The 13,919-nt window shown below is 35.4% G+C and overlaps 1 protein-coding gene across 1 annotated transcript in view; it reads left to right on the top strand.

Moving 5' to 3' along the window:
• Window positions 1-13,919, top strand: part of LOC149573190 (uridylate kinase PUMPKIN, chloroplastic-like) — a 54,213-nt gene that overhangs the window by 25,005 nt on the left and 15,289 nt on the right. The window contains exons 2-4 of the mRNA XM_089814367.1: window positions 9,370-9,496; window positions 9,923-9,976; window positions 10,168-10,259. Coding sequence (XP_089670493.1) covers window positions 9,370-9,496; window positions 9,923-9,976; window positions 10,168-10,259 — 273 coding nt within the window. The remainder of the gene's footprint in view (window positions 1-9,369; window positions 9,497-9,922; window positions 9,977-10,167; window positions 10,260-13,919) is intronic.

The raw sequence follows: 13,919 nt of genomic DNA, 5'->3' as shown, positions 1-13,919 counted from the left end.
ACCCCACAAAAATCTGATGCCTAGTTAAATTCCAAAAATCAAAAGACGGAATTTCTTCATAGAGGATGAAGAAAATATATAAAATCCCCAAAATAGAGAAGTGAGTAAAAGAATTCAACTTCTAAATTATGAAGTCTTTTTGGAAAAGGTAATTTTCCCCATTTAAATAAATCAATAAAACAATTCACTTAACCGAAAACAAAACCCCCTAAAGCTCAATGAATGAATTAATTAAATTCCCATAGTTGGATTACTCCTTGCCAACGACTAATTAATCAAAAAACCTATTAATCAATTCATATATATTTTAAAATTTAATATAACTAAGACCATGAAAGATTGCCTAAATGCACAAGCAAATACTAATCGAAACATAATGCATGAAATCTAGGCTCTTGCCTACACAACAACTAGAAGGTAATAACACGAATCAGATACATTGCTCTATTTGGGAATGATGTTGGCTAAGTATGTAAAATGGCCAATTTCACTATGTCTTGTAACCACCATTAGGATAGAGATGCTCAAATCTGTAGCTCAGATGAAGACGATGTCTAGTGCATGTTCACTAAAACATGCACATAGTATATATAACCGAAGCACATGCTGATAAAAATCAAAGTGCATCTAATGGAAGAGGATGCTCTAGTGGCATAATCATTCATATGTATTAGAATGTTACAACACAAGGCATTCCATATTTAATCCTCAATGTACAACATAATTAAACATTGCATTTAAAACAATTCTTTTACACCAATACAAGCATATAATAATGAAAATCCGAATACTTATTCATCAGCATGATAAAGCATAATACCATTAAAAATCAAAGATAACATCATGATAATATATGTAATGATCCTCATTCTAGATAACAACTAAACATGATAAATAGTCATAATCCAGTAGCCGCTAACACATGCATAAGTGAAACTATCAAATCACTTCACAAGCCATATAATCCGCAATGTCTCATAAATCATATATACCAGATGCCATCATAACCTCAATAATAATCTCGGAATGAACACAAGAATGAATCAAACTGAGTGCATCTCACAATGCTAGCATACAATCATATCATGCAAACAATCATTGAATTACATAAAAGAATCAAGCACATGACCAAATCACCAGGACAATGAGTCAACATAACTCGCACAATTATCTTATAAGGTCTAGCGTCCCAAATTAGGCATGTAACAAGCCAAACACAATGGCTCTCACAACCAGGCATAAGGGCATAAGAAACTTGCCAATGCAATAGCATAAACTAGAACATCAAGAGGGCATCAATACATAATGGATCCAATTTGATCATAAAATGTAAGCTTATATCCATCCGAGTGCAAGGTAAGCACCATTAGTCACATAACCAACAATAAAACATCCAAAGCCAAAACAAGGCATCAACAAAGATCTCATCCAATTTGCACTAAGGCACTAACATGACGTAATTCCAAAGCCACATCCATCAAGATGTGATGCAAGAAGCAAACGAGAGAGGCGCTACAAACTTGGGCTTCTTTTCATTGTCGTTTTCCTCACTTTTTGTATAAGGACATTTAATTGCATAATGACTAGATGATGTGAGTCTTGTTCCACTACAACATACAAAGTCACATACTTAGTATCTTAGGATGAAGCTCCGAATCTCCGACTTCTCTTGAATAAGGATGCTCATATGCTAAACAATGTAGACAAATTGTATTATCAAAAGAGACAACCTCAAGGTTCCTTCACAAAGAGATTGACACTGTTAATTCAATGGATATCAACAACCTTAACAACTTCAATCACTTCCAAACAAATAAACTGCAAAGAGATAAGGGTTTACAATTCTAACTTAAGAATATAGGATATTATTGATGGTGGGGTGAGTCTCTTATCATTCCTTGTTTTTTCGTTTCAATCAGGCATAGGAGGGTGCTATCTTGTACAGATGCAGGAATGATTTTCACATTGTCAATATTCATCCAAATATCCTATGAAGGCGCAACCCAAATGAACATGCCAAATAGAAGTTATCACCTACAATTTAAGCCTAGACAAACCTTTCACTGTTACTTACAACCAACAAGTACCAAAATGTATGGACACTAGCTTCACCATTATTCACCATTCAACAATATCTTGCATTTATCTACTTCTACTTCTACCTAACATGAATTGAATTCCAAGTGAGGAATTGAAGAAACCATGTAATACCTCAAAGAAACATTAACCCACCATGAAGGCCAACAATGAATCATTAATTACTTTGATAGTACTATGGCAACAATTTCATCGAGTCGTCTTTCCTACTTCACTTCTACCACTAGCTAACTAAATTGTTACAAATAAGAAGGCATTGGCCATTTATAGTTGTTCAATTACAACAAAGGAAGATCGATTCAAGATCAAGGGCCAAGATTTATCCCTACAAACCCTAATTAGGGTTATCATGCATTATCCAATTACATGAAGGTGCCACCTTGTGTGCCAATAAGAAAATTACAATACTTTTGAGAACCAATGAAAATTGTACACTTGGCATAATATGAATGAATGTGCTCGAACATGTTCGATTTAAATTTTATGATTGGTTCGTAGACAAGTGGGTGCCACCTCAATATCCTTATTTTGTAGACTTGATCAATTCCTTCTTGATGAGAAAATATCTCTTGATACTCAACATTATCAAGCCTTCAATTTTGATGGCATATTTCTAAATTGCTTCATTTTCTCAAATTTTCTCCTTCTATATTCTTAGAAATTTTCATATTGCCATGTTTTGAACTTGCTAACTTGAAACTTGAACTTCTTGAAGTGCTGAACTTTTTCACGTAGTTGGATTCTACAAAATGGACTTGGATTTCTGGAGGAAATTCAAGTTGGTGATTAACAATAATTTCACTTGTAGATTTGCTTCACCATCTTGATCTTGACTTGGATTTGTACTTTGTTGATCTGATTTTGAGCTTCTTCCTCATTTGAAGTCCTCAAGCATTCTCTTGCTTGAAGTTTTGAGCTTGTCCTTGAATGACTTACCTTGCACAACAAAGGAAAGATTTCATTAAGCTCACACAACTGATACGAAATAAACAACATGAAGGAAATATAAAATGAAATTGTGTCAACATTAAATGAAGGAGGCAAAATGCATTGTAGTTGTGGATTTTGCCTAAGTTCAAGACCAAATCTCTCTTTTCAACTCTGATTTTTTCTGTATCTGGTCAGATTTGATCTTCTCCCCAGCACTTCATCTCTGATTTTGGAAGAAATCTGCCTTAGGAGTTCAAAATTGTTGCCTACTTAAGATAATTTATCTTCTCCTCATTGTAACTTGCTGTCTTAGGGAAATGACTTGCTGCCTAGAAAGGAAGGAGTTCAGTGCCTTAATGAGAGAATTACGCTGTCTTATAGTAGAGGTAGAATTGTTTAGTTTTGATGTTAAAATGAACTCATATTCTCCCCTTTATGCAGGCGATCCACCTCTTGAAAGTACATGTTTCAAGTAAGGGCCTACTTGGCCTTTATTTAGCCAATAAAATCATTTTATTTGGTCGTTTTCTATCTGCTTGAGGCCGACCTGTTTTGGGGAATTAAATGAATGTTCTCTTTCACTAAACATTAGTCAAATTATCCCTTTCCTATCTCCATCGAATAGCCTTTTCTCATGGGGCAGAAATAGGATAATTTGGTCCTTGGGGGATGGCAGAATTGGTCATCCCTCAAGGAATTACCTTGGTGCATTTCCAAACTTTAATTCCATTCCAAACTTTAATTCCATTCCTCAAATGTCATTTGTCTTGCTTCATCCTCTTCCTTTATATTGTGCAACTTGGAGATGAATACTGTTTTTCTTGCCTTCATGATGCAAAAGCAGATTTTAAGCATGTTAGACGAATTTGGATTCCTTTGTGGGTGGCAGAATCTGCCACTCCTAGAGGAATTTTCGTCGTCATTTCATTTTCCTCAAACTCATCATTTCTCATTAAACGCGGCCAATCATTTTGTTGATCATCACACAAATTTAGAGGATTTGATTCAGGTTTTCATATCATAGATGCAAGGCGGCATGGTGTCAAGAGGAATTTTGGAATTCCTTACCACAACTCAATCTTCACCTCTTTGAATTCAGCACAATTGCTTTTGATTCTCGCCCTTGGAATCATATTGCCTTAAATCTTCAAGTTGAACAAGTCTGGGGGGCTTCATCTTTGCATTTTCTGCACTTCATATAGGGGGCGGAATTCGGGGAATAAAGATAAATTTGGAATCCTCTAAGGCTGGCGGGTTCCACCATGCCTAGAGGAATCTTCCTCTTTCACTTTGTTTCCTTTTGCCACTTTAAATTTCTCCTTTAAAACTCTCCATCCATTCATTGTTTCCTCTTTACAATGCAGATTGGGGAAGATTGATTAAGTTTCACCATGTTTCATATTGGGTGGAAACAAAAGCATGGAGAGGAATTTGGATTCCTCAAGGGCAGGCAGATTCTTCCCTGCCTTGAGGAATTACCTCCTCTTTTCCTCTTTTCAGCTATCCTCTTTTCTCATTTTGGAGACCATCTTGCATTTTACAATCTCTCCAAACTCCTTCAAACTCATGGCCTTGTCCTTTACCTCAATCGTCCCTCTTCATGTCAACATCCTTTCCCTCAATTGGCTTCAATTTCCTTCATTATGGTGGCAAAAATCAGAGGTAGACGAGTAATTTCTCCTTTCAGTTAGTCAATTTTGCCCATCCACCTTGATTTTAATCTAAAACCTTTCTTTTAACCTCGAACTTGCAACATTTATGTCAATTTGTAGAGGAATGAGTTTGTCTCACCTTAATGGTGCCTTTTCCAAGATAAACTTGGGGGCAGAAATTTGGGGGTGGAGAGGAATATGAACTCCTTTAGGGCAGTTGGACTTTGTCTTGCTCAGAGAAATTTCCTCTAGGTGATATATTGTCCATACTTAGTCATTTTCTTTAGCTCTGAGGGCAGCAAAATTTATATAAAATATTACATTTAAGTATAAGTTGAAGTTATACATTATGTTTTATATAAATAATGTTAGAATGTTTGAGATAGGTTTTAACTTCAGAAGAGTTATAATAAAAATTCTAGATTTTGGGGGTTTTCAAATAAATTCTAGAAATAGCAAAATTTCAGGTTCAACTTGCCTTCAGCAGTCCTACCTTCCATTGCCTTTCCTGATTTTCTAAGTCCAAAGTAAAGTGAGAACAAGGATCTTCAAAAGGTTCCAACTCATTTCATCACAAATCACTTGGATTCAACTCCATATCCTTGACTAGCTCAGCCCAACTTTCACCCACATCCCAAACAGACTAGACTTCCTAGCAAGCCAAAATTACTCATATTCATCTTTCCGACTTGGAGACTTGAAAATTTATACCAACTAAAAGCACCTAGGATCACTACTTCTACAAATCACACTATTTTCAAGAGTTCTTTTTGGTTTTGCATTACCTCTTTTTTCGCATTTTGGCTTGACTATGGAATTGGTTTTTGCATGCTACTGACATTTTAATCTATTTTTTTGTTCTATGTTTCTAGGCGACACAATGATGCGGCTATCTCTTTGTAAACGCAACCTTCATAGCTTGTGGTACCTACGTGATGTTTTTACCATATTTCCAACTCATTACATGAAGAGTCTCATTTTGTCGCGCGATTGATTTTTCTAAGCATTAAGCTAGGGTTTTGCATGATTATTTAAGAAAATCATGATTTTCTTCATCTAGGGTTTCTCATGATTCTTTCCATAAAAATGTGGTTTTACATAATTTACAAAAAAATTGTGGAGGATGTTTGCATGATTTTTTCCTATGTTCCCCCTGAGTTTCCTTTGGGGACCGGGGGGGGGACGGCAAATGGGGATGACTATATATATAGGGAAATACGGCAAACGGGGATGACTATATATATATATATATATATATATATATATATATATATATATATATATATATATATATAGGGAAATTTTAAAATGTACACTGAAATGTGCAAATATACATGTCATTCATATGAAACTAAGCACAAAGCATGTGATTTAAACATTATAGAACCTTAACATACAACATTTGAATGTTTATTCATTGTTGAAACACCAGGGAAGCATAGGTTTTCCAAAAGCTAGTAATGAAATATAAGATGAGCAAGGTTTGTTGAGAGCTCTTCCACCAAAGTTTGAATGCTCAAAATCTTAGTTAGCAGTCTACAATGTGAAGATTGGAATAAGATGCATGGGGAAATTATCATGGCAGATGCACAAGTAGAGCCGCTAAAGTTGATTGATAATAAACGTTTATAATCATGATCAATTACCACTTTGCCAATAGTTACAACAAGTATAAAGTGAAATGGATAATGCAGATTTTTTGGAGGACTTCAGCGAAAAATCTATTGTGAACAATACATGATATTCCCAACTAAGATTTTTGGACAGAGTAGCAACAAGCATACACTAGACAATTTTTTATTTTTGCATGGAACAAATAGCCGTCCCCGATACGGTCGGGGGATGTCTGGATGTCCCCTTTTGTATTGGGGATAGCAAGCTGTCCCCCTTATTTTGCCCAGGCATCCCCAAGTACCCGAAACGTCCCCTGTGATTTTTGGCATTTTGGGGATGGCAGGGGGACGTCCCATACCCGTCTCCCCATCTCGGAAGCTTGGGTTTTTTTGTTGGGGACGTGTCCTTGGGGTACGTAGATTTTTTCCCTAAAAACTATGATTTTCTGTTGCTATTTTTTGGCAATTTTTTAAAACAATAATCATGACCTAGGGTTTTGACTTCTATTTCCTCCAAATCATGAGTACTTGCTGTTTTTTGATTTTTTTTTTGAAATCATGAGTTTTTTACCATTTTTTCCTCAAAATGAAGGTTTTTAACGGATTTTTCCCAAAAATAAAGCTAGGGTTTGATGATTCTTCCACAAAATCATGGTACTATTTTCGGAAAAAATCATACTTCAATTTTTTTGCCAAAATCAACAAAAATTGAAGTTTTTTGAGAAGCTGATTCTAGTCTTTGGATAGTAGGAGGGATGGCTTCATTACCCAACATCAAATTAGAAGGCACTTAAAGGTTCAATGGCAAAAACTATTGTACTTGGAATTAGAGGATTTTCATGATAGTGTCTTAATTAACATGTTCTTGGTGGAACTACTCATTCCACAGCTGTGTTAGAACACGTTTGCCATTGCACCAAAAGATTGACCTGCTAACTTCCAATTCAAAAGCGAGAAACAAACTTATTCAAGTGAGGTCTTAGAGCTGAAGGGTACGCTGGCGATTAGTCCGACAATCCATCACTTGAGGGGATTAGAACCATGACCCAACTTTGATACCAATTATTTGGAACATATTTTCCTTTGCAGCAAAAGGTTGAATTGTAAACGCTTGAAACTAATGCCAGAGATAAATAGACCCATAAAGAGGCAGTTAGTCCATGTCGTGAATTGGAAGGGGCATTGGCAATTAGTCCAACAAGTTGTGGATAAAGGCTAGGATAAGTTTGAAAAGCATAATTGAGAAGTGGTTATGCTACTTAAGTTATCTGTTATCACTCAGATGCTTCAAAAGTGCCATCAGACAAGATTGCTACCAAGATTTGGAGTCACTTGAAAGGATGTGCACGAGACATTAGATAAAGGTAGAGTTTTCTTCCTTGAAAAATGTTGTTCTTGATTTTGATGAATGATGTCTTTGTAGGAACATCTCGTGAAGATCAAAGACATTCACAGCCAACTAGAGGCTATTGGTTGCAAGATGGAAGGAGAAGATATATGATGGTTATCATGCTGAAATGCTGACCACGGTCCTATGAGCACTTCATCAAAACTCTCAACATTACATCCTCTATGTTGACTTGAAGTTTGATGACCAGTGCAAAACGCCCTTGTAGCAAGCCAAGTGGAAACAATAGTTTGGTAGCAACAGCAAGATTTCTAGTATGGAACATGTGTTTACTGAAAATGACCAAGGTGAAGGCAAGTTCAGTCAGTAGGAAGGACAAATTTAATAATGATTCTTCAAAGAATATGAAATCTATCACATGTCATCATTGTGGTAAACTTGGTCATGTACATTATTTTTGCAAGAAGTGGTTGGCTGATCAGAAGTCCAAGGGGGATTCTAGCAGCAGATTCATGTCACAGAGCATTCTAAAAGGAGTCATCCTTGTATGCATTTGTGGCTGAAGACCAGCAAATTCTGCGTGGTAGTTAGTAGAATGACAATTAAGGGAGGGTCTTAAATTAATATTGTAATTATTAGCTTATAATGGTCATTTAAGTCATTGAAGTGGTTTTATAATAACTTTATATTCAGTAAGTCGGTTTTACTAACTTCTTATTGTCTTTAATTCTCGATCATTTCTGTTATGGAAAGATCCTCCGTGATCTTCTAAATAAGGAGTATTCCTCTCTTTTGTTAATGACAACAATTGCTTATCATTTCAATATGAACTTGAGGTTCTTTCTTTGCCCTCATAAAATGTTGAAGTTTAAACTCAATTTTAGGGAATATGTCTTGGCAAGCAAACTCATTTTTAGGTTGATTCGTAATTATTGTTAATATTAAGGCTGAAAATTAATTTTTAAGTTTGTGGTCATCTAATATATTATTGTAGTTGCTTAAGTTTTTGGTGGTGATGTTTGTGTTATTTTTCAAGTCCATGCAAATAGGGAACAATGTGGTCTGGTGACTTGCCATTGGAGAATTAAATTGGAGTGTCATACAAATAAATTCATAATTCTTTTCTGGTACCAAGGTCATCCACACAAATGGGTACTATTATTTTTATATAAGTCTGTATTACCCTATCAGTAGACTGAAATCTGACAAAAATACTCCATAGTTTTAATATGTCAAAAGTATACCATAAACTTCTGAAACTTGAGAGCAAGCATTTGAAGAGCTTAACTGAATAAAGAAAATATTAGAACATACAGAATTTCTAGAAACAGACTTGAATGTCCCAGAATAATGAAAGTTGGCCCGAGTAAAATTGTTTTCTCAGCCAGTCGGGGAACACATACCTTGAAGAGTTTCCTTCTAAATTGCTTGCCGTGTCAATGTAATATGGTGTGATATTCTTTTCTCCTCTATGAAGTGTTCAAGTTAGTTTTTCCTTTGTTTCTTTATCCATGTTCATTCCCTCTCTTGTAAGTCTCACTCTAAAAATTTGAATTTTGAATCATTCATTTTATTTTATCATTTTTTGTCTCTTTTGTTGTAGATTTGATTGAAATTGACCTCTTGAACAAATTTCTTATTTTAAAGTGAGTTCTTTGGAAATTTTCTTTGGTTTATTTTATTTTTAGAATGTGCACATGAATTGGTGTTATCCATTCATATTTGACAGTTTGCAGATACCTAGTACAACTCCCCTTAAAAATATAACAAATGATTCTCCAAGATGGCGTCGAGTTCTTCTAAAAGTAAGTGGTGAAGCACTTGCTGGAGATGGTGAACAAAATGTTGATCCAAAGGTAACATATACCCTTTTTCCATGGAACAGATGCTTTTCTCTGCAGATCTAGATGGGATTTATTATGAATTTAACTATCAATTAATTTTGAAATATTGCTTAATGGTGGAAAAATGGAGATGTAAATATTAAGAGGATTTTTTGGGAAAAATGTTCAACAGGGAGCTGAGATGTGACAGAAAAAATGTTAAGCCTCTAACTCTTAAACGTGTTATTATTATTGGCTTATGTAGTAACAGTAACTTATATGTGACGCATCTGACCTTTCGAGCAATCTGTTAGTAGATTCTTAGGTTTTCTGTTTTATGTTGGTGTATTTAAGGGCTTAGTGGCTTTTTAGGTTTTCTGTTTTATTGTGAAATCTAGTCATGCAGACCTGTGTATTTATGAGCAATGTTTTACCAAAGAATTGGATTTTATTCTTCAGATAGCGATGGCAATTGCTAGAGAGGTTGCTTCTGTTGCTCATCTTGGCGTTGAGGTATTAAAAATTAAAATACTGGAGACACTATATTTTCTATAAATTGATTTAATTCTTTTTCCTCTCTCAGCTTTTGGTATTACCAAAAGTTCTTTGGAATTTTGCAAGTGATGTGATGGATCATCCTTTAGATTGCATAATATATTTATAATTTTAATTTATTGGGTATTTTTTGGCTAATTTTACTTCAGGTTGCGATAGTGGTTGGAGGTGGAAATTTCTTCCGTGGATCAACTTGGGCTGGATGTAGTGGATTGGATCGTTCTTCTGCAGATCATATAGGGTATGCCAGATTTCTTTATCTGTGTCCTATAGGATGCAATTTCTATTTTATATTAGAGTTCATTTAACATTAACTTTTTAGCTTTCCATGTTTTATGTAACTAAAAAAATCAAAAGATCAATATTTTTTGATTAATGCAAAAACAAGTTTTGAGGGGACCTGAAACCCCATACAACAATTAACCAAGAAAAAGCATAAAGTTCAAAGTATCAGCAAAATAAACAGGTTTTACAAGGACTGGAAACCTCAGATAAAAATCATTACAATACAAGACAAAATCCCCAAAGGGGAACACCTTACTGCTGTAAAAGGGACAAAGACCAGCAGTACCGACCAGATACTATGACAAGAACCAGTAATCAGTACCAGATGACAGACCAAAAAGAACCACAGAACCAAAAAGGAAACCAAAACCCCCTCAGACGAGCTCTTTCTCTGCTTTAGCCAGGTTCTTACCAATTTTAGCCACTTTCTCAATAGATTCTTTAGCAGTCCCAGACTAGCTTCAATAGCCTTCTTAGTGCTTTGCTTGCGCTTGCTAGGACCTCCATCGAGAGAAATAGCCATCGGAGAAACAATCTCATCCGCACTTCTCCTTCCCAAGCTAGCAGCTGCAGCACACAAGCTGGAAGTTACCGCATTCATGTTCTGCTCACTGTTCTTAACAAGCTGCCTAAGTTTGGCCTCATAGTCTAGGAGCTTACCAGGAATGTCCCCAACCTTTGCTTCCAGCTCCATTCCATTTTTCTTTTCTTCTTCCAATTGCCTTACAGATCCCTGAACATGTTTCTCAGAGAATTTATTCCATTATAGGTCCACGTGTCAACAATGAGGGATAAGTCAGCATGCATCTTAGCCTTATGGAGAAACTCAAGATTACCACTCAGCTCCTTCCCAGCCATCTCATTGGGGTCGTCAATCACATAATTAACATTCTCACCACATTGTCCCATATTTAGATCCTCTGGCCTAGTGTCCATAGTATCCTCTAACAGAGTCTTCTCATTGTCAGCAATAATATTATCATCCGACTCCACATAATGGCCCATCTCAGTCACATCCTCCATAGGTTTGTTAAGTGGGCTGCCTGGTATTTCCTGCAAATCCCCCTTCTTATTCTCAGTCAGCTCCATATCTTTCCTACTCTCATTACCCAAGGAAAAATCCTTCATGGGAATATCCCTAGACTATGACAAGAGGACCTTCTGAGATCCATCATGGTTTCTCTTTTCCAAATCTGGGGTTTTGCTGGTATCAGCCCTACTATCAAACATTTTATTTGACCCACTCCCAGCTCTCATGGTTTTAATCGACGCCTCCTCTTGGCTACTAGAGTGTCCATCATTGTTTGAACTACACCCACCACTATCTATAACAAGCTCTTCACCCCGATCTCTCAGTTCTCATGGTTTTAATCTAAGTCACAAGGTTCGAGTTCGAGTTCAAGTTCGGCAACTATAAAATTTGGATGAAGTTTGGCAAGGATAAAAAATCGAAAAAAATTCGATATTAAATTCGCTTTATAGATATAAAAGATTAAATATGTATAATAGTATATCCAATAATTTGTTTTCATTTTATTCTTTTGACTTCTAAAATCAAAATAATGCTAGTAACTATTTTATAAAACATTAAACAAAGTAAAATCACCAATTATATTAATTAAAACCAAAAATATAAATTCATTAATTTTTTATTTTAACTTTACAAAATAAAATGAAAAATAATAAAATAAGCAAATGTCCAATTTGTTGACACATTGATGTAATAATAAATAAATTATATATAAAATATTAATATTGTATTCACAATTAATAAAGATAAATTTAATAATTATAAATAAGCTTAAATCTTCTAATATCAATAAGAATAAAAACATAAAGCAAAATGTATCTTAAACATCCAAAAAAAACCTAATATATTATTCTTCCCGTGAAAAGTTCGAGTGAGTTTGCCGGATCGTTGTTTGCAACCAAAGTGCAAAAAAAGCACATTATTGTAACGATTGAGCTCACCGTCAAAAGGTATTTTTGGCTGGCTTGCAAAGAGACAACGATAGTGGCGATGGCGGCCCAAGCAAAGAAGGCAATATTGGTGACGACAGCCAGGCGGAGAAGAGACGAAAATAGTAGTGACGATGGCTCAGGCAGAGAGCAAACAACAACAATGGCGACGAAGCTTAGGCTGTGAACCAAATGATTTGTATTCCGATGAGCTAGATTTTTTTTTCCTTGCTGTACGAACTTAACACAAATTTATACAAATTTTTAAATTATTTTTTAAGTTCGCCAAATTTTGAATTCAAAGCCGAAAATTCGGCGAACCTTGTGACTTAGGTTTTAATTGACGCCTCCTCTTGGCTACCAGAGTATCCATCATTATTTGAACTACACCCACCACTATCTTTAACAACCTCTTCACCCTGACATCCCACATTCTTCGTTTTTCCTTCCACCTTAGCTTCCATGTCATCATCTGAGTCTGTATCCTTTTCCGGAATTTCAAATTTCTTCTTGCCAACTCCTGTTTTCCTCTTTTTCTCTAATTTCTACACCTCCTCTTCCATATCATTAGACCTAGTCTCCAACTTAGTCTCCATGCCAGTAGCTCGAGCAGTTCTTTTACCTTCAAATTCCACTTTCGCTTTTTTGACATCAGCTTTCTCCAGAGCACCCTTAATCAATTTCCCTTTTTTCTTCATAACCAACATTAATGCCCCAGGAGCCCTATCTCTGCAATATTTTGCAATCAACAATATGAAACCCTCATGAAGAACATGCCTACTCGCTTTTTTATAGTGAGCCCTTAACCCTTGAAGGAGAGAGTATTTCAAATAAAACGGAAACGAAATCCTGTCCTTGTACCTAAAATGGTTTAAGAAAACAAATTGGTAATTGTGAACTCTTTTAGACCTTCCATCAAGAATGAAATACTCGCTAACACAAGAAAGAATGTCCAGCCAAATCTCCTTAAAATGGTCTAAGTCCAGAAAATCCCCCACCTTAATCAGTTTAATCAGTTTCTTCTCCTCTTCTGGGGTTTTTGGAAATTTCTTCAAAGCTGCATTGGAAATTTTTGTTTCCTTTTTAAACTTAATCCCCATGTTCAGAATGTTGAAGATCGTAGCTGCGATAGAGATCTTTATCTCTGGAAATATGGATGCTATTACAGTTATTGTTACCTTATGCTGAAAATGACACTTATGTTTAAATTGTAATGACACGTATCATTCGACATGCGTTGAGGCATGGAAATTTGAAGAGTTATAATTGTAATTTAAAATAAAGAGTCATATTTTGGAAATTTGGAGAGACCTTCGGTTGGAATGTGAAGAGTCTCTCCTTAAGTTTTATATATCGTATCAAGCGATAGGTATTGTACACTTGAATTCATATTATCAATATAATGATCTTTTGTTATGTGGCTGGGTTTTTCCCTTCATTTTCAAAGGGTTTTCCTAGGATATCTTGTGGTGTTGGTTATATCTCTTTTATGGTTTCTTTATTGCTGTTTTTCATCAGATTTCTGGGCTCAAGTTTTAATAAGGAAGACCAGTTATCTCAGCAAGAAATTCCTCAGTTAAAGTAATAGTAACCTCATACATAGTAATATTCTCACTAGACCAATTTTTAAAGAACTCCTCTATAACATGCAGCTTAT

The sequence above is a fragment of the Cupressus sempervirens genome, chromosome 2, assembly GCF_028749045.1.
Source record: "Cupressus sempervirens isolate cs-2001-9-10 chromosome 2, ASM2874904v1, whole genome shotgun sequence".
NCBI classification, from domain to species: domain Eukaryota; kingdom Viridiplantae; phylum Streptophyta; class Pinopsida; order Cupressales; family Cupressaceae; genus Cupressus; species Cupressus sempervirens.
Note: the sequence above shows the minus strand (reverse complement) of the source record. Positions and strands in the feature narration are given on the sequence as shown.